A 19206-nucleotide genomic window follows, 5' to 3' on the forward strand; every position below is an offset into this window, starting at 1 on the left:
TGTTAGCAACTAACCATCCCCATTAGTGGCTATTCGTTCTCCCAGGCCGACTGTTATTCACACTTTCATCTGTCCAAACCTTCTTTCTTTGGGTTCTATCTCCACCTATTGTTTAGTCCTTTCCCTCCCACATCCCCCACCCAACATTTTCCTAGCTACCATTAGTTGTGAGGAAGGGACTGGAAATGCTCACTCTGATTTCCCTCCACAGATACAGCCAGACCTGCTGAGCTTTTCCAGCAATCTCTGTTTTAGTTTCTGATTTCCAGCATTTCTTTTGAAAAAAAAATGCCAACAGTGTGGAAACAGGCCCTTCAGCCCCACAAGTCCACACCGAAGGGTATCCCAGCCAGACCCATTGCCCTATCCTATTACACCACATTTACTCCTGACTAATGCACCTAACTTACACATCCTTGAACACTACGGGGCAATTTAGCATGGCCAGTTCACCTAACCTGCACATCTTTGGACTCGGACACAGGGAGAATGTGCAAACTCCATACAGACAGTTGCCTGAGGTGGGAATCAAACCTGGGTCGGTGGTGCTGTGAGGTAGCAGTGCTAACCACCGAGTGCTAACCCTGCCACTGAGCCACCGTACACCCCCCACCCCGTTCTCTTGGGTTTTGCGTTTGAAGTTTGTCTATGGCAAGGCGACGTTTACAGCAATAGGGAGTAGAGTGGTGGATTGGAGGACTGTGAAAACGAGGATCAGGGCTTTTTACAAATCTAGTTTTTTTTTGACTGGGAAGCCAGTGTAGTTTTAGTGAGCCCAGCGCTGTTGGGTGAATGGGCAGGCGGTGTGCGACATGGGGGCTGAATGTCATCTTCCCCTCACCCTGTCTGGTCTCCCTGCCCTGAGCCCAGCTAAGCCACACATCACGGAGCTGGCAACCCAAGATTCTGGAACTATCCGAAAACCGAACCTCTGTCGGCCCTGAGCGAACGTCAGAGCGAAAGGAGAATGAAAGTAAATTGTTCGAATTCAAGTCTTGTCCTGACAAATGGAGCCTTCCATGACCTGGAGACTTCTCCACATGTCTGCAGCCAACGCGGCAGCTTTTGACGTTTGGTTACCGTTGTGCTGTAGGAACATGGCTGCTGTTTGTACACAGCAGGTTCCCACGAGCAGCAGAGTTTGCTTGATCTAATGTTGATGTAATGTTGAGTGAGGGGGCAGTGCGTGAATGTTGATCAGAACCTTCGAAGAGAATCCCCTGCCCTCCCCCCACCAATCTTCCCACCCAAACCCCTGTTCTTTATCACAGTAGTATGGTGAGGATTTTGTTTTCTCCATCCAACAGTATGAACCTCGGTTCAACGTTACATGTGCATAACGGGCAACTCCAGTTGTGCGGCACTTACTCAGTATCGCCTTGGCGGGGGGGGCATTGTCAATCTCCAATTTGTCCTCCAGTTTGTGGGACTTCCAGCCCTGTGAGGGACCCATGATTCATAGAATCCCTACAGTGTGGAAGCAGACCATTTGACCCATCAGGATCCCACCCAGGCCCACACATTAACCCTGCATTCCCTCATTGCTAACCCACCCAACCAGCACATCCCTGGACATTGTGGCCAATTTAGCATGGCCAATCCCCACCTGCCCTGCACATCTTTGGACTGTGGGAGGAAACCGGAGCACCCGGAGGGAACCCACGCAGACACGGGGAGAATGGGCAAACTCCATACAGTCAGTCACCCGAGGTGGGAGTCGAACCTGGGTCCCTGGCGCTGTGAGGCTAACTACTGACCCAGGCAGGGGAGGAGACCCAGGGGAGTTCTTCCCTGCTGACTGGGCCAAAGTTGCGCCCTCGAAGTGCATCAGGTAAACGGTTGAAGAAGGGAAAGTAGATGTACATTTATATAGCGCCCTTCACAACAACCAGGCACCCCCAACGAGGTAACGTTTTGAAGAGCGATCACTGCTGTGATGTAGGCTACATGGCAGCATGTCTGTGTACAGCAAGATCCCAAAACCATTTCTACAACAAATAGCCAGGTTGTGTTGATTGTGGAGGGAGAGATATTGACAAGGGTGACGATTTAATGGCTGGTCAGATTATCTGCTCCTGATCGCATTGCTGTGTGTGAGGGCACGTGATGGGGGTAGCCATTTTTCCTCCGTTACAACGGTGGCTTCAGAAAGTCCCCTCGTCGACTGCAAAACGCTTTGGCACACCCTGGATTCGAGCCGAGGTGCTACGGAAATGCAACAAGGTTCAGTGGTGTCGGGTTGTTCTTTTTTTCTCTCGTGGGGGTCATCCTCATTTGTGCTTTCCCCTCTCTCTCTCTCCCCCCTCCCATTCGCAGAGCTCGACGCTCCCACCAACCTCCGGTTCCGAGACATCACCAAGAACTCGGTGCTGGTGACCTGGACTCCACCTCGGGCCCGGATAACCGCTTACGTGCTGACCTGGGCCCTGACCACTGACGAGCACGTCAAGACTATCCAGCTGGAGCCCAATTTTACCAGGTACCGGCTGCACCGGCTGCTGCCAGGATCCGAGTACGTTGTCAGCCTCACCGCGAAGCAAGGCAACCTGACCAGCCAGAGAGTCCACAACATTCTGACAACCCGTAAGTCTGTCAGCCTTGCCTGGTTCCCCAGTTTCTCCCCTCCTTTACCTCACACTGTCCACCACCGTGCTTACCCTCAGAGCTCCCTGACCCCGGCAAAGGAATCCCAGTCTTGCACCAAGGCTGCGGTATCACCGGGCCGGAGATCGCTGCCTGCATTTACCTAGCACCTTCCAGTCGGGAAGTCACTCTTCCTTCCTTCGGCCCCATGACTTTCTCCAGCGCAAAGTCTGCACGAAAGCCCACTGCATTCCTCACCGTGATGTTTTCACCACGTTCCCCTATGGCGCTGGTAATGCTGTTTTCCTCATTCCATTGATTGCCTTTCATGTAGAAACGTAGGAGATAGGAGTAGGCCATTCGGCCCTTCGGGCTTGCTATGTCATTTGGGACAACCATGGTTGTTCACCCCACTCAGTTTCCTGATGAAGGGCTTATGCCCGAAACGTCGAATTTCCTGTTCCTTGGATGCTGCCTGACCTGCTGTGCTTTAACCAGCAACACATTTTCAACACCCCACTCAGTACCCTGTTCCCACTTTCCCGCCAAACCCTTTGGTCCCTTTAACCCTAGGAGCTATGTCCAACTCCATCTCTAAAACATTCAGTGTTTTGGCCTCAGCTGCTTTCTGTGGCAGAGAATTGCCCGGGTTCACCACTCTCCAAGCGAAGGAATCTCTCCCTGTCACCTGAGCAAATTGTTGGCTGTTGGTGTCGACCCAAACTTTTGTCAAGAGTTGTCCAAGCAACAAGAAGATGGGGGAGGGGTGAGGGAGGAGTCATGACATGTCCCCCAGCTCCTCTGTTAATGCTTGGGCCTGAGAGCAAAGGCCTGGACCAGTCACAGACTGGCCGACGTAGATTCTGAACGCTGCTCTCTTTCTCTGGGTTATTGGCGTTTGTTTAGGCCGCACCAGTTGTACTCGTGTGGCCCACGAGTGTGCACGCACTTCCTTCCACAGTCTTGAGTTTTTTTTTTCAGGAGGTTTGTACCAAACTTGGAGAGATGGAGCTTTCCACACTGGGCAGTTTTATTAACCTGCCTGTCATTCTGGCCTTCCCATCCCTCCCCTGTTAGCCCAGCAAATCTCACAGATTATTTTTCTTTGAATACATTGCAGGGGAGACCGTAGGCCCAGTGCCAAACTTCAACACAGAGGTGACGGACACAGCTATCATCATCACATGGACACCCATGCCCAGGATATCATTCCGGGTAAGAGCATGGGGCATAAGGTGGTAAAGCAGGTGTGTGGCATTCTTGCTTTTATTGGTCGGGAATTTGACTACAAGAGTCCAGATGTCACGGGCCACACGTAGAGTATTGCATTCAGTTCTGGTCATCACCCGAGTAAATTGTTGGCTGTCGGTGTTGACCTAAAGGAAGGACGCAAAGGCTTCTGGGAGGGTGCAGAAGAGATGCACCAGGAACGCTGCCTGGTTTAGAGGGTATGAGCCTCGAGGAGAGACCAGAAAAACTCAGGTTATTTTCTCTGGAGCGGTGGAGGCTGAGGGGAGACTTGATCGAAGTCTATGAAATTATGCGATGAATAGATAGGGTTGACAGTCAGAATCCCCCCCCCCCCCCCCCCCCCCCCCGAGTTGAAATGTCTCATACTAGGGGGCATTAAAGGTGAGAGGGGAAAGTTCAAAGGAGATGTGAAGGGCAGGTTTTTTGCGCAGAGAGTGGTAGGAGTCTGGAACGTGCTGCTGGTGGAGACAGATACGATAGGGGCATTTAAGGGGCTTTTAGGTAAACACATGAATATGAAAGGAACGGAGGGATATGGGCTAAGGGCAGGCGGAAGGGATTGGTTTAATTTGGTGTCATAAGGGCCTGTTGCAGTTCTATGGTCAATGTTTCCCATTCTGGATGGACTGTTTAGAATCCCGTAGATAGATCAGTCAGACCAGGTGGGTAGATCCGTCTGGTTTGAAGAGGGGGCGATTGGGTGGAAGTGCGAGAAATGAGAGTACTTTCACCCGGCAATGTTCTTTCCAAAGTGGAGTGGCCGGCCTGAAGGAGGGGTGGGATTCCGCAGGGACTCTGAGAAGAGAGATTGGAGAAGGGATCAAAAACAAAAGGAAAACTTTGGGGACCAAGGGAGCACTGTCGACGGGGCTAAGTGGCCTCCTGCTGCGCTGTGTGATGCCTTTATTTTTGGTCCCCCCCTCCTCAACACTGTATTAGGTGGGAGTCCGACCCAGCCAAGGTGGAGAAACCCCTCAGGAAGTGACCAGTAACTCCGGGAGCATCATCATCTCCAGCCTGACACCGGGTACCGAGTATACCATCTCCATCACCGTGATAGCAGACGACCAAGTACAGGACATCCCCATCACCAAGACTGTCGTCACTGGTGAGGCTCTCGCCCGGTTACACTGTCCCGATATTGAAAAGGGAGCTCTCCACTTCCACTCAGTCTTGTCAAGTAAATGCCTTCAAGCCCCTCCAGGCTTACTGCGCCCCTCCAATTCTGGTCTCCTGCGCGTTCTTCATTCACCCAAACATCGGCAACCATGCCTTAACTACCTCAGCCCTACGCTGTTACAAACTGTCAGGACTTGCCCGCCTCTCTAGCTTCCTTCTTATCTTTTCCTGATGCTCCTTAGTGGGCGGCACAGTGGTCAGCACTGCTGCCTCACAGCGCCAGAGACCCGGGTTCAATTCCTGCCTCAGGCGACTGACTGTGTGGAGTTTGCACATTCTCCCCGTGTCTGCGTGGGCTTCCTCCGGGTGCTCCGGTTTCCTCCCACAGTCCAAAGATGTGTGGGTCAGGTGAATTGGCCATGCTAAATTGCCTGTAGTGTTAGGTAAGGGGTAAATGTAGGGGAATGGGTGGGTTGCGCTTCGGCGGGTCGGTGTGGACTTGTTGGGCCGAAGGGCCTGTTTCCACATTGTAAGTAATCTAATCAAACCGTGCCAGTTTGACAAGACATCTCACTCATCGGTCCGAATGTATCTCAAGTGTCCGGTCTCTGCGTGGCCTTTTGTTGGTTCAAACGAGGTGAGCATTGCCAGCTGGCCTGGTGTTTAATACCCTTCCCCCATTGCCCTGAAGAAAGTGATGCTGAGCCATCACCTCTGCCATCCTTGCCCATTCCGAAATGCTCCCTAATCTGAGCAGCTTCCTTGGTTGTTTCAGAGGGGCAGTTAAGGGTCACATGTAGGCCAGACCGGGTATGGATAACATACTTCCTTCCCTTAAGGACAACAAGGGTTTTTGTTTAAACAACAATTGACAAACGACCACCGTTCCTTAGACTTGTTTTATTTGGGAATTGCTGTTAAATGTTATGGCATGACAGTGCTGCCAGGGAGCTGGATACAACGTTAAGTGCGCTGTACAAATGAAAGCTGTTGCCATGTCTCCGGTTAGCCAAGAGCTGCTCCTGTTCGCCATTTTGTGATACTTTTTTGTGTCAATGACGCTGGTGTTGAATCAGAATGTCTCTGGTATTTTATTTTTGTTGTGTACGTTCACCGTGCTGTAAACAGAAATTGGGACACTGGCATGGAGAGCGATGTACCCCCCTCCCACCCCCAGTTTTGCTGCTGGGTTTATAGTGACCCTGTGGGGCTCAACATAGCCGGCAGCAGGAGGGAGATGGAACTGGCTATGGCTGTGGACCCTTGACAATTTACCAGTACCTGTCGTGTTGATTCATAGAAAGATATAGTTTTTTTGGAAGATGCCATTTTGCCCATCGTATGTCAGTGATAACTCTAGTATTGTTCAATTTGATACTAGTCTGTAGTTGGTATCATTACAGCACAGATTGTGGCCATTCAGCCCACCAGGTTGGGGAGGTGATGGTCTAGTGGTATTATTGCTGGACTGTTAATCCAGCTACCCAGTTAACGTTCTGGGGTACTGGGTTTGCTGATAGGACCCGAATTCAAGACAGAAATTGGGAATGAAGTCTAATGGTGACTGCGAATTGACTGTTGGAGAGGGACACCCATCTGTTCACTAATGCGCTTTAGGGAAGGAAATCTGCCATCCTTACCCGGTCTGGCCTACCTGTGACTGCGGACCCACAGCAAAGTGGTTGATTCTTAGCTGCCCTCTGAGCAATTAACGATGGGCATTAATCAGTGCCCCCCTCCACCCCCCTCATCCTGTGAACGCCTGAAAAAATGTTATCAGTTATCAGAACAATCGTTGATTGAACCCCCTCCCTCCATCCCACATCTTTCTACTCTTTCTCCCTGCGACCCAAGCTCCAAATACACCCCGCGCCTACCACCCATGTTCCTGCCACCCCTCCCGAATCAGAATGAGCAGTGACCTCTCGTGATCTCCTTCCTGTGGCTTGGTCTGTCGAATGTTCTCTGAAGGTGCTCCCGTGAAGCGACTTGGATGGTTAATGTGATGCTATACGAATGCAAGCTGTTGTTGTTGTTGTAGTACAAACCCCAATCTCTCTTTGTTGCAGAGTTGGCTCCGCCCACTGACCTACAGGTCTACCCTGATCCCACCACTGGAGATCTTGTTGTGACCTGGCGAGAAGGACCATCAACAGGTACAGGCCGACTCTTCCCGTCTGCGAGGGGCGGGGGATAGGGGCTCCCACCACAGAGTTCCCTGGGGTATTGTGGGGTGGGGGGGAGAGGAGCACACTGGGGCCAAAATATCTACCGATTCCCTGACACATCCTCCACATCTAACACGGGTGAACTCCCCATCGTCAGCCCGATTCATGTCGAAGGTGACTGGTTTTGGGGGATGAGGAGCCACAGGTTAGCTGCTTAAGGGGACGTGCAGCTGGAGCGGAGCAGCAGCTTTAATCCCCCGGAGAGTGTCCGGATCCTGGTAAATCTGGGATTTATAGCAAGCAGCCCTTATTCACTGATCATGTTTCAGAACAAAGGGGCCTATTGGCCCCACTTGCTGGCACACCCAGATATCAGCTGGTGAGGTTTGGCCATTTTCAATGGCTTGGGCCAATCTTAGCTGCCCTCGGTTACTCCCAGCTCTTTGGTGTTCGTGCCCAGTGTGTCGGGTACAGTGCTGCGTTCGTCACCCAACTTCCTCCTGTTTACTCCCCCATGCCAACCTCGAACCTTTGAATACCTTCTTCAAACACCAACCCCTGTCAAAGTTGCGTGTGCCCACTGAGATGGCATTGCCTGGTGCCCACCCTGAAGTTTCACTTGTGACACCCTCGTCACTCCATCTTGGGTTACACTCCCCACCCATCCCAAGGTGCCGACTCATCACCAATGCCCACTTTCATCCTTTTTTTTAAAAATATATGCTTCCGCCCCGAGATGACAGCAGTGTCTTGTGTGTTTACAATGTTCAGATATCACCGGCTACCATGTGACCTGTGTCCCAAAACCGGGCCAACAGGGCAACCTTCTGGAGGAATTTGTTGAAGCTGGACAGACCTCGTGGATTCCCGAGAACCTGACTCCTGGCATTGAATACAATGTCAGTGTCTATACTGTCAAGGACAACAAGAAAAGCCAGCCTGTGTCCACGGTGATAACCCAAGGTAGTTGAGGAGCAGAGGCGGCGGCCATGATGGTTTGGCGGCCACGACGGTTGTTGTGGCTTATTTGTCAAGTGTAGGTTGTGAGGACAGAGACTGGGACACACTGAAAACGTCCGCAGGCTTAGCTTCTGAAGCTTCACACTCGCTTTAAACTCTCAATGCCACGTTCGAAGCACTTTTGTACTCCATGCTTAAAATGCAGATGCCAGTGTCACAAAATGGCTTCCATTGAGAGCTGCACTTCTTTTGTTTGCTTAGTTTTTAAACAAAAAAAAGTGTCAAAAAATTCACTGCAGCGCGCTCTTTCTCTCACTAACTTTTGTTCATTCAGCGATTGAACAACCTTTCCATTACTGGTTGTAAAGGTGATGTGAGAAATGTTTGGACTTTAGATCTGAATTTCAAACCAGTGGGATCCACGGTTTAGGCACCAAAGGGAGGGCGTAGATGGAGAAGTATGTTCACGGGCCAAGACAGAGTGGCGGGAGGTGGGTGGTTTCCCTGCCAGTGTTGCTTGGGAAGTGGAAGTTGCTGAGGATACTGGTTTAAGGCTGGTGAGGAGTGGCAGAGAAGAACAAAATGGCCTCCCAGCCAATCGCAGCATGTTGTCAAGGTAACCAGCATCAGTTGGAGCCCAGGCCTTCATGCCTCAAAGAAAAGGCAAGGGGACAAAAACTAAATATATTCACATGAAGATTAATATTTCCAAAGGGAACCAAATGTTGGATATTTTAATAATTTAATTAATAAATAACTTTGTATTCCACCCTCACAATAATAGCGAAGGATGAGGGCTTAGAAGGATGGGTTAATAAATTTGCAGATGACACTGAAGTTTGTGGAATTTGGGACAGTGTAGAAGGATGTTACAGGACACTGATTTGCTGCAGAGCTGGACTGGGAGGTGGAAATGGAGTTTAATGCGGAAAAGTGTGAGGTGATTCACTTTGGAAGGAGTAACAAGGATACAGAATACAGGACAATTGGTAAGGTTCTTGGTAGTGTAGATGAGCAGAGATCTCGGTGTCCATGTGCATAGATCACTAGTAGTTGCCACCCAGCTTGATAAGGTTGTTAAGAAGGCGTACGATGTGTTAGGTTTTATTGGTAGAAAGATTGAGTTTTGGAGCCATGAGGTCATGTTGCTGTTGTATAAAACTGCTGGTGTGGCTGCACTTGGAGTATTGCGTACAGTTCTGGTCATCGCATTATAGGAAGGATGTGGAAGCATTGGAAAGGGTGCAGAGGAGATTTACCAGGATGTTTCCTGTTATGGACGGAAGGTCTAATGAGGAGAGGCTGAGGGAATTAAGGCTGTTTTAATGAGAGAGAAGGTGGTTAAGAGGTGACTTAATAAGAGGCATACAAGATGATTAGAGGATTAGATAGGGTGGACAGTGAGAGCCTTTTTCATTAGATGGCGATGGTAGCCCGAGGGGACATAGCTTTAAATTGAGGGGTGATAGATTTGCAACAGTTGTCAGAGTTAGGTTCTGTACTCAAAAGGGTAATAAGGGCGTGGAATGCCCTGCCTGCAACAGTAGTAGACTCGCCAACTTTAAGGGCATTTAATTGGTCATGGTCATGGGATAGCCATATGGACGAGTATGGAATAGTGTACGTTAGACGGGCTTTAGATTGATCTCACAGCTTGGCGCAACATCGAGGGCTGAAGGGCCTGTACTGTGCTGTAATGTACAATGTTCTATTTTGAATGCTTGCAACTTGTTTTGCAGTTAAATCACCTTTTTTTTTGTTACAGCAATGTCATGCTATTCCATTTCTTTCGAGTTTTCTTCTTTGCTGTTTTGGTTTTTTTTCTTCTCGCACCTTTAACGCTGCCTTGTTGCCCTTTGACTAACCAGAAATCCCCCAACTCACTGACCTGACCTTCGTTGACGTAAGTGACACGAGCATTGGCCTGCAATGGACGCCGCTAAACTATTCGGCCATCACTGGCTACCGCATCACTGTCATAGCGGCGGGGGAGTCGGTTCCCATTCTCGAAGACTTTGTCAGCTCGTCGACGGGATACTATACTGTGCAAGGCCTGGAGCCCGGGATAGATTACGACATCAGTGTTATCACCCTGATAGAGGGTGGCACTAGTGTCACCACTACTCGCAAGCAGCAAACTGGTGAATTTTTTTTCAGCTCCTTTCTTCCAACCCTCCCCTTCCCCGCCCTAGTTCCTTTCTCCCCCACCCAGATGTCAGTGAGCAGTCTCCTTCCTTCTCGCAGTGACCCCTTGCCTACACACGGGTGTGTGTAGAGATGGGTGCTTTGGCCCCTCTCTCTCTTCCACTCCTCTCCTCCCATGTTTACGACCCCTACTCCCACCTATCCCTGCACTCTACCCCTCCCCTTCCTCCCAATCCACATCTCTTTTCCCATTCTCCCCTCTCCTCCCCACTCTCCCCTCTCTTCCTCCACCAATTCTATCTTCCCCACTTTCTTTTTACCCCCCCCATTATCCTCACCCGCCTCTCTCTTCGCCTGTTCTCTCTCTTCAGCCTCTCCTTAGCCCCCTTCTTTCCTCACCACCTTCTCTTCGCTCCACCTCTCTTCATGCTCCTCTCTCTTCACTCCCCTCCACTTTCTTGTCACAATTCCTCACCCTGTGTTCAGCCCCACTCTCAAGATGGGCATGTGATGAGTTGAGCATGTGATTGATGATGTCATTGAGGGTAATGCATGCTGGGAGGGTGTCCATGATAGCTGCCCAGAATAAGTTGCAGAACGTTCCAATCCAGAGCCAGGATGGGAGAGGCCATGAGGTGATGTCAGGAAGACTCTCAAACCGGTGGAACTTGTCTCCCAGGGAAAAAGTCGGGCTTTGGCAACTTGGGTGTAGTTGCCGATGTTGCCACAGGGGGTGCTGTCCTGAGCTGGTGCACGGCGCTACATCAATGCAGGTTCTTTCCCCTGATGCTATTAACATGCCAGGGTAGATGGGGATTGGTCGGGCTGTTTCCAAATAACGATGTTGGGAGTGAGGGAGACTGGAATCCTTCTGCGACTTCCCTGTTTGTTCAGCAATTCCCATTGGAGGGGTGGGATGGAGGTAGCAGGGAGGAGAAAAATGGATGTGGTGGAAATGGGTTAGAAGGTGAATTGTTGGGCTGAAGTGTGTGTACGAACCTCAGTTGCATGGGGCCTGCGTTAGTGCGGTCCCAGCACCCAGTTCAGTCCAGGAGCTGCTGCTGACTCATATCTTCCCATTGCCATCTCTCCAGCGGTACCAACCCCCACCAACCTGCGCTTCACCCACGTGGGGGCAGATACTATGAGAATCAGCTGGTCACCCCCTCCCTCCATCGACCTCAGCAACTTCCTGGTGCGCTACAGACCTGTAGGGGATGAAGAGGGGTCAACTGATCTGACCATCACCCCTTCGAACAGCATGGTAGTACTGACAGGTAAGGCCGCTGTGTGCGTATGTGTGTAATGTCCATGTTTATGTCAGTGTGTGCGCCTCTCTTGCTCTCTCTCCCTTTGTCTCAATCTATCTCCCCTTCCTCTCTCTCTCTCTTCCCCCCCATACTGTGTTTGCCTCTTTTTCTATCTTTCTCCCTTACTCTTTATCTCTCTCCCTTTCTCTGTATTTCTCTCCTTTTTCTCTCTCACCTTCTCTCTCACCTCCCTTTCTCTTTCTCTTTCTATCTCCCTTTCTCACTATCCTTCCTTCTCTCTCTCCCTTTTTCTCCCCCTTTCTCTCTCTCTCTCTTTCTTTCTCTCTCTCCATCTCTACCTTTCTCCATTTTTCTCTATTTCTCTTCTTTTATCTCTTGTTCTCTCCCCTTTTCTCTCTGGAATACTATGTTTAAGTTCTGTTCTCCCTGCTATAGGAAGGATGTTGTAAAATTTGAAAGAGTTCTGAAAAGATTGCCAGGGTTGGAGGGTTTGAGCTATAGGGAGAGGCTGAGAGGTGACCTTATAGAGGTTTATAAAATCATGAGGGATGTGAAAAGGTAGATAGATAAGATCTTTTCCCTGGGGTTGGGGGAGTTCAGAACTGGAGGGCATACGTTTAGAGTGAGAGGGGAAAGATTTAAAAGGGACCTACAGGGCAACCATTTCACACACAGGGTGGTGTGTGTATGGAATGAGCTGTCAGAGGATGTGGTGGAGGTTGGTACAATTACAGCATGTAAAAGGCATCTGGACAGGTATATGAATAGGAAGGGTTTAGAGGGATATTGGCCAAATGCTGTCAAATGGGACTAGATTAGATTAAGATATCTGGTTGGTATGGATGAGTTGGACCCAAAGGTCTGTTTCCTTGCAGTACATCTCTATGACTCTACTTCTCTCTCTCCTTTTCTGTCATTCTGTTTCTCTCACACACTCTAGGGACACTGTGAGTGACAGTTCTTGAGCTGGATTGAATGCTGTGATCCATCGTTGTTTCGTAAAAATTTCATTTGTTGTGGGTCGGGGTGTGGGGAGCTACATTTGGATCTAACCCGACGCCGTTGACTGTTCCTCAGGTCTCCAGCCTGGCACAGAATACCTGGTGCAGGTGTACTCTGTGATCGACGAGAGAGAGAGCGCTCCGCTGAGTGGCACTCAGCGAACAGGTAACCATCTTGCACGTGGCCTTGGCGGAGTCCTGGGCACACTGCCGTCACTGAGTTTACAGGAATAGCCAGACTGTGGTACCTTAACCAGCTGGTGACCAGTTGGTGTGGGTTTTCTTTTAACTCAAAAACAGCCCCAGTAGGAAGCATTTGGAAGATTGTGGGTGAGATATTGTGATATCCTGAGAGGATCCAGAAGCACCTGGGAAGTTAAGAGCTCAGCCAGGGGGCAAAGTGAAAATGCCCCTTCCAGAACGTGGCTGAGACTGGAACCAGTGTTTCTACCTCATGGTTAATTACTTTTTGAACTGAGTGACCTGATCGGCCATTTTGGATGGCATTTGTTACCACAGTAGGCCAGACCAGGTAAAAGTGACAGATTTGCTTCCCTGTCAAGGATTAGTGAATTCAGTGGGATTTTTAAAAGGAGCTTCACAATCACCATTACTGGACTAGCTTTCAATTCACAGATTTGATGATTGAATTTGAATCTCGTGAGCAAGATTAACTCTGGATTACTATTCCAGTGACGATACTCACCTCATTACAAAGCCTCATGGTTCATAGATGGATGGGCGTGCCTTTCCGAAAGCAAGGATCGTTATCATAGAATTTACAATCGGAAAGAATCTACTCAGCTCAACTGGTGTCTGCTGGTGTTTATACTGCACCCTTTCCCATCTCTCTTTCACCTCACACAGGCTAACTAACCCTAACCCATTCTCCTGCATTCCTGTTCTGTACACCGTTCTCACTGATCACGTTGGGTTGTTACGGTGGTGAGCACCGTTGCTCACAGCGCCAGGGACCCAGGTTCGATTCCAGCCTCAGTTCGATTCCAGCCTGTGTGCAGTTTGCACACTGTCTGCGTGGGTTTCCTCTGGGCTCACAGTCCAAAGCTTTGCAGGTTAGGTGGATTGGCCTTGCTAAATCGGCCGTAGAGCCCAGGGATACGCAGGCTAGGTAGGTTAGCCATAGGAAATGCAGGGATAGGGTAGGGTCTGGGTTGGATGCTCTTCGGAAGGTAGGTGTGGACTTGATGGGTTGAATGGCCAGCTTCCACACTGTCGGGATTCCATGGTCCTATCCTTTCAGGATTTGGAAGCCCTTATTAATTAGGTCATCCATCATCCATGCTCTTTTCAAGGAAGAAAAGGATCCCAGTGTGTTCAGCGTTTTCTGACAGTTGTAATAAATTTGAAATATTTTTATCTCCTGCACTACTTCTGGTATCTGTCCAATTCCGTTTTGTCATCGGGTGATTGGAACAAGTGAACTGATTTATGGTAACACTGTCAGCTACACTGCCCATGTTGGTGAAAGGCCTTTTTTTTCTGCTTCACTCACCCGCTGAGAGCACTTCATTTCTGCCCACCCCTCCCCGAATCAGGAAACTGAGAGACACATTCCTTTAATGCAGACTGCCTCTCACCAAGGGACATGTTGAGAATTGGAGCTAGAGATGTTCTTGACACTGATCTGTTGCTTGCTCTGAGCAAAATGGCACCCCCCACTGTACTCATTCTGAACAACACCCACCAGGCCAGTGTACAGTTGAGGAACTCCTGTAACTCAAGACTGCACCGATTTGTTTTAATCTCATTTTCTAGCCACCCTGGGCTACTGTTAACCAGCTCCTCACAGGATATGCCTTCAACTAGAACTGTGTAATATCTAAGATGCACATGAAGTCTGATAAATTTCTTCATGAGTCCCCCTCTCCTTAATCCACTAACCACCCTCCATCTCCTGCACGCACGGAGACACATGGACACCACACTCTCACACACATACACATTCACACACATACATGCACACAGAGGTGCACACTGACATATACACATGCACACACTGGCACACGTGTGCACACATACAGTGGGACAGGCGCACGCACACAGACATACACACGTACATACACACATCTGCGCACAGACTCAGGCAGCCACACATGCGCACAAAATATTCACCCTGTCTTTGGAAGTATTTCTATACACAAAGGCTAATAGATGTTTGGAACTCTCTCCCACAGATAACAGTAGTTGCTTGATCATTTTGATTTTAAATCTGAGGTAGATAAATGTTTATTAAGCGAAGATATTAAGGGCCCAAGCCAGGTATATCGAATTTGGCCACAGATCAGCCGTGATATAATTGAATGGTGGGCCAGGCTCAAAGGACTGAAGGGCCTAATCCTGTTCCTCCCCATTATTTCCCACTCATCCTTTTCCCTTTAAATACCATTTGCTTCAACTTATCCGTGTGACCAAACCACATTTCCACCACATTTAGAGTAAAGACATTTTCAGCTGGATTTATCAGTGATGGAGAGAGGAACTCATTATTGGATGCCTCGTTTATCATTTTGAGGGTGGAGGCACGGTTCTGCGAGTTTCTCATGCTTTTCAGTTCTGTCCCTCCAAAAGCTCAACCCCAGAGCCTCCCCGAAATGTCCGCTTTTAACGTTTTAATTGTGTTGTGACAGTGTGGCCCACGTTCCTGTGGTTTGTGTAAACTTGGGTAAGCTGTTAGGTATCTCCACTCAAATCACTACAAAGAGATGTGCAGCAGAAGTCTCAAGACTGGACCAATTGTTTTAATCTTCATTTTGTCGCCACCTTGAACTTCTGATAACCATTTCCTTGCAGGACATGCCTTCAACCAGAACTGTGTACTATGAAGGCCAATTAACCTGATAATATTCTTCAAGAGTGGGCCCTCCTCTCCTCATAATCCACTAACCACCCTCCCTCCCCAGACGCACAGAGAGACACATAGACACCACACACACACACACACACACACACGTGCACTGCCTTCCCGTGCCAGGCAATCTAGCGGGACAGGCTAGGTGCGGCCTATGTGTCTGAAAAATGTCTTGAGCAGGTTGGTTATCGACTTAAAAATCTTTCCAATGCATGCGGATGATGGAGTGGGCTGGAGATTTCCCACACGGCCGCATAGAAATTGGAGCCAGGAAGACAGTATTGTGTGTTGCCACGGCAACCTGAACTCCCCGAGCAACCTGTAAAACACAGCACGTGCTCATTTGCCAGTACCTGACCGTTGTGCGAGTTTATTAGCCTTGCCTGTGTTCTGTCACACTCCTGCTCTGCGTTAACTACACTGCACCCAGCGCCTAATTCGATGCTGCCCTTGAATGTTGAAATCGTGCTTGCTGTTCCCTGAATCTGAATTATTGTTGAAAATGGTGAACAGCAGTGGACAGGGCCGTGATCCGAGTGGAATTTGGCACCCTGATGTCAGTCTTTTACTTTGATCCCTCCTTTCTATGTTGTGTTTTGTTCTTCGGTTGTTGAGCCCTCAATAGACGCAGGGGCAGGACGTTTCTTATAGGCCTGGCCTGAGTATATTAAACTCTGCATGGCCATCTTTGTTGCCCAGGCGCTATTGCAAGGAACACACTGAGCTCAGTTCTGTGTCGCTGGCTGTCACTCTCAAGAGATGGTCCGCCTCCGAACTGCGCCCGTTTACCTTGGCTTTATGTTTTTCTGTTCTGAGCGGGCACCCCATCAGCCCCCCTCAATTCCACCTGGTCGTTCCCCGGAGTTGCGTGTCACATCTTTCATTCATGCACGGATGAGGGTTGCCTCGCTGGCTGGGCCGGCATTTATTTACCCGTCCCTAATTACTCTAAAAACCGCCGTTCCTTGTGATGGGTTTGGGGTGGTGGGGAGTGTGGGGTGAGGTTACAATCTGAGCCAAGATTTATCCCAGCAGGCGGAAAGCAGACAGATGGGAGTGGACTCTTGCCGTGTGTGGGTTGGGGTGGGGGGAGGTGGGTGTGGGCCCTCGGGAGGGCGCGAGGCCGTGCCAGTGTCCGTGTGCAATGTGTAGAGCCTTTTGACGTGTCCACGCCCCCCCCCCCCCCCCTTTGCCAATGCAGGTATCGATTCCCCGACTGGCATCGACTTCTCCAACGTGGCGACCACCTCCTTCACTGTGCACTGGCTGCCCCCCAAAGCCCGCGTCACTGGCTACCGGGTGCGGCACTACCTGGAAAGCGGCGCCAGGCCGAGGGACGAGCGGGTACCGGCCTCCCGCACCTCTCTGCAGCTCACCAACCTGGTGCCGGGCTCGGAGTATGTCGTCAGCATCTACGCCTTCAACGGCAGGCGGGAGAGCTTGCCCTTGGTTGGACACCAGTCCACAAGTAAGTGAGGTGTACGGGCAGGCCGCGTGAAGCCCCTCGCGGCCGAATGGCCAGCCCCACTCCCTGAGTGCTGGCTGGAGCCCGGTGGACGGATCAGGCAGTTGGTGGGTCAGGACATGGGTGGGAGGTGGGGGAGGTTGGTAGTTGCGGGAAGGTGGCCCTCGCCCACCGGAAGGGAGGCTGCTGGATAGGGTGAGGGCCAAGGTGGGGGCCAACCCTTATGCAGATGAATGACTGACGCCCCTTGGAGCCTGGGAACTGGGCCAGATAAGAACTGTTCTCACTACTGGTGTTGCTTGTCGCAGAGAGAGCAAGTTATAAAGGTGCCATCTTTGTCAGATGTTAAAAACCTGATGTTTCTGCTATGGATTACCCTCCTGTCAGTGATTCATTGGGCGCGATGATTCCAGGAGATTTGAGTAATTTTACGTGAATGAAATCCAGTCATGTTCTGTATCCGCCAAGCCTCTTTGCAGTCACCGTTGGCTGGGTGGGAGGGAGTCAGAGAGAGGCTTTTGCTGGAGGATTTTCTCTTCGGTTAGTTTTGTTGCCTCCCCCCACGCAGTCCGACTGTGAGAGGGAAGAGGGGTGCTGTGGGGCAGAGGAATGTTCCTTCTTGTGACACTTCGAGCATCGATGTGTGGGGTAGGCTCACAGGCCCGTTAACCCCCACCCTCTGCCACGCACCTGTCCTTTAATGTGTGCGTATTCTTTCTCCAGTCTCGGATTCTCCGACTGACCTGGAATTCACCCGTTCCACGCCTACAAGCCTGACCATCAGCTGGAAACCACCACCCGCGTTTGTTAAAGGCTACCGCATCGCTTATGGAGAGTCAGGTAGGTACCTGGCCCTGTCAGTCATGATGTGAGGACCACTGCCAACTGGGGAGTTGTGGATAATGGCGGACGTTGTCAGAGGATACAGCGGGATACAGATCAGTTGCAGATATGGGTGGTGAAATGGCAGATGGAGTTTAATCTAGGTAAGTGTGAGGTGCTGCACTTTGGGAGATCAAATGTTAGGGAAAAGTATGGAATTAATGGTAGGACCCTGAACAATATTGGTGTACAGAGGGATGTTGGGGTTCAAATCCATAGCTCCCTGAAAGTGGCCACACAGGTATGTGGGGTGGTAAAGAGAGCATTTGGCTTGCTTCCCTTAATTGGTAGGGGATTGAGTACAAGAATCAGCACGTCATGTTGCAGCTTTGTAAGACTTCGGTCAGGCCACACTGGTATTGTGTTCGATTCTGATTGCCACGTTACAGGAAAGATGTGAAGGGTTTAGAGAGGGTGCAGAAGAGATTTCCCAGGATGCTGCCTGGATTAGAGGGTATGAGCCTTAAGGAGAGACTCGGAAAACTCAGGTTGTTTTCTCTGGAGCGGTGGAGGGTGTGGGGAGACTTGATAGAAGTCTATAAAATTATGGGATGTATAGATAGGGTTGATGGCCAGAATCTTTTTCCCAGAGTTGAAATGCCTAATACTAGGGGTCATGCATTTAAGGGGAGAGGGGGAAAGTTCAAAGATGTGAGGGCCAAGTTTATTTTACACAGAGTGGTAGGAGTCTGGAACCCACCAGGGATGAAGGTGGTGTGGAGATACGTTGGGGGCATTTAAGGGACTTTTAGATAAACACAGGAATATGCAAGGAATGGAGGGATATTGACCAAGGGCGGGCAGAAGGGATTAATTTAATTTGGTGTCATGTTCGGCCCAACAGTATGGGCTGATAGCCCTGTTCCAGTGCTGTAGTGTTGTATATGAACATGGTGGCTTCAGTTGTGGCAGAAGGTTCCCACTCAGCCTTGCTCTTTAGGGCAGTTCCCATCTGGGCGCCTCACCTTACACAGGTTATATTTGAGGAGGGGGAGAGAGAGCTGTCCAGATTTAGACTCATACAGCACAGAAATGGGCCGTTCAGCCCAACTCATCCATACCGACCAGGTTTCCCACATCAAACTAGTCCTATTTACCCTTGGCCCATATCTCTGTAAACCTTCCTTATATGGGTTTTTGCCAGATGTCTTTTGTATGTTCTCACAGTACCAGCTTCCACCGTTTCCTCTGGCAGTTCATTCCACATAAAGGTTGCCCCTTACATCCCTGTTAAAGCTTTGCCCTCTCACCTTAAGCCTATGCCCTCTAGTTTTGGACTCCCCCAGCCCAGGGAAAAGACCTTGTGTATTTACCCTATCCACGTCCCTCATAATTTTCTAAACCGCTATAAGGTCACCCCTCAGCCTCTGATGCTGCTGGGAATAAAGAGGCTTTCCTGCCTTCCCTTATAATTCAGTCTTGGTAACAAGCTTGTAAATCATTATTGCATCCTTTCCAGTTTAATAACATCCTTCCTATAACAGGACGACTG

General features: G+C 50.0%; 1 protein-coding gene across 2 annotated transcripts in view; it reads left to right on the top strand.

Moving 5' to 3' along the window:
• The window catches only part of LOC132817267 (fibronectin-like), a 94406-nt gene that overhangs the window by 44639 nt on the left and 30561 nt on the right, over positions 1–19206 (top strand). Inside the window, exons 20-29 of one of the 2 annotated variants that reach the window (XM_060827643.1) lie at positions 2317–2583; positions 3704–3798; positions 4774–4942; positions 7023–7109; positions 7893–8084; positions 9950–10222; positions 11321–11503; positions 12575–12664; positions 16569–16835; positions 17556–17672. In XM_060827643.1, coding sequence (XP_060683626.1) covers positions 2317–2583; positions 3704–3798; positions 4774–4942; positions 7023–7109; positions 7893–8084; positions 9950–10222; positions 11321–11503; positions 12575–12664; positions 16569–16835; positions 17556–17672 — 1740 coding nt within the window. The remainder of the gene's footprint in view (positions 1–2316; positions 2584–3703; positions 3799–4773; positions 4943–7022; positions 7110–7892; positions 8085–9949; positions 10223–11320; positions 11504–12574; positions 12665–16568; positions 16836–17555; positions 17673–19206) is intronic. The other variant, XM_060827644.1, reaches the window with a different exon arrangement.

The sequence above is a fragment of the Hemiscyllium ocellatum genome, chromosome 7 (assembly GCF_020745735.1).
Source record: "Hemiscyllium ocellatum isolate sHemOce1 chromosome 7, sHemOce1.pat.X.cur, whole genome shotgun sequence".
Taxonomy (NCBI): Eukaryota; Metazoa; Chordata; class Chondrichthyes; order Orectolobiformes; family Hemiscylliidae; genus Hemiscyllium; species Hemiscyllium ocellatum.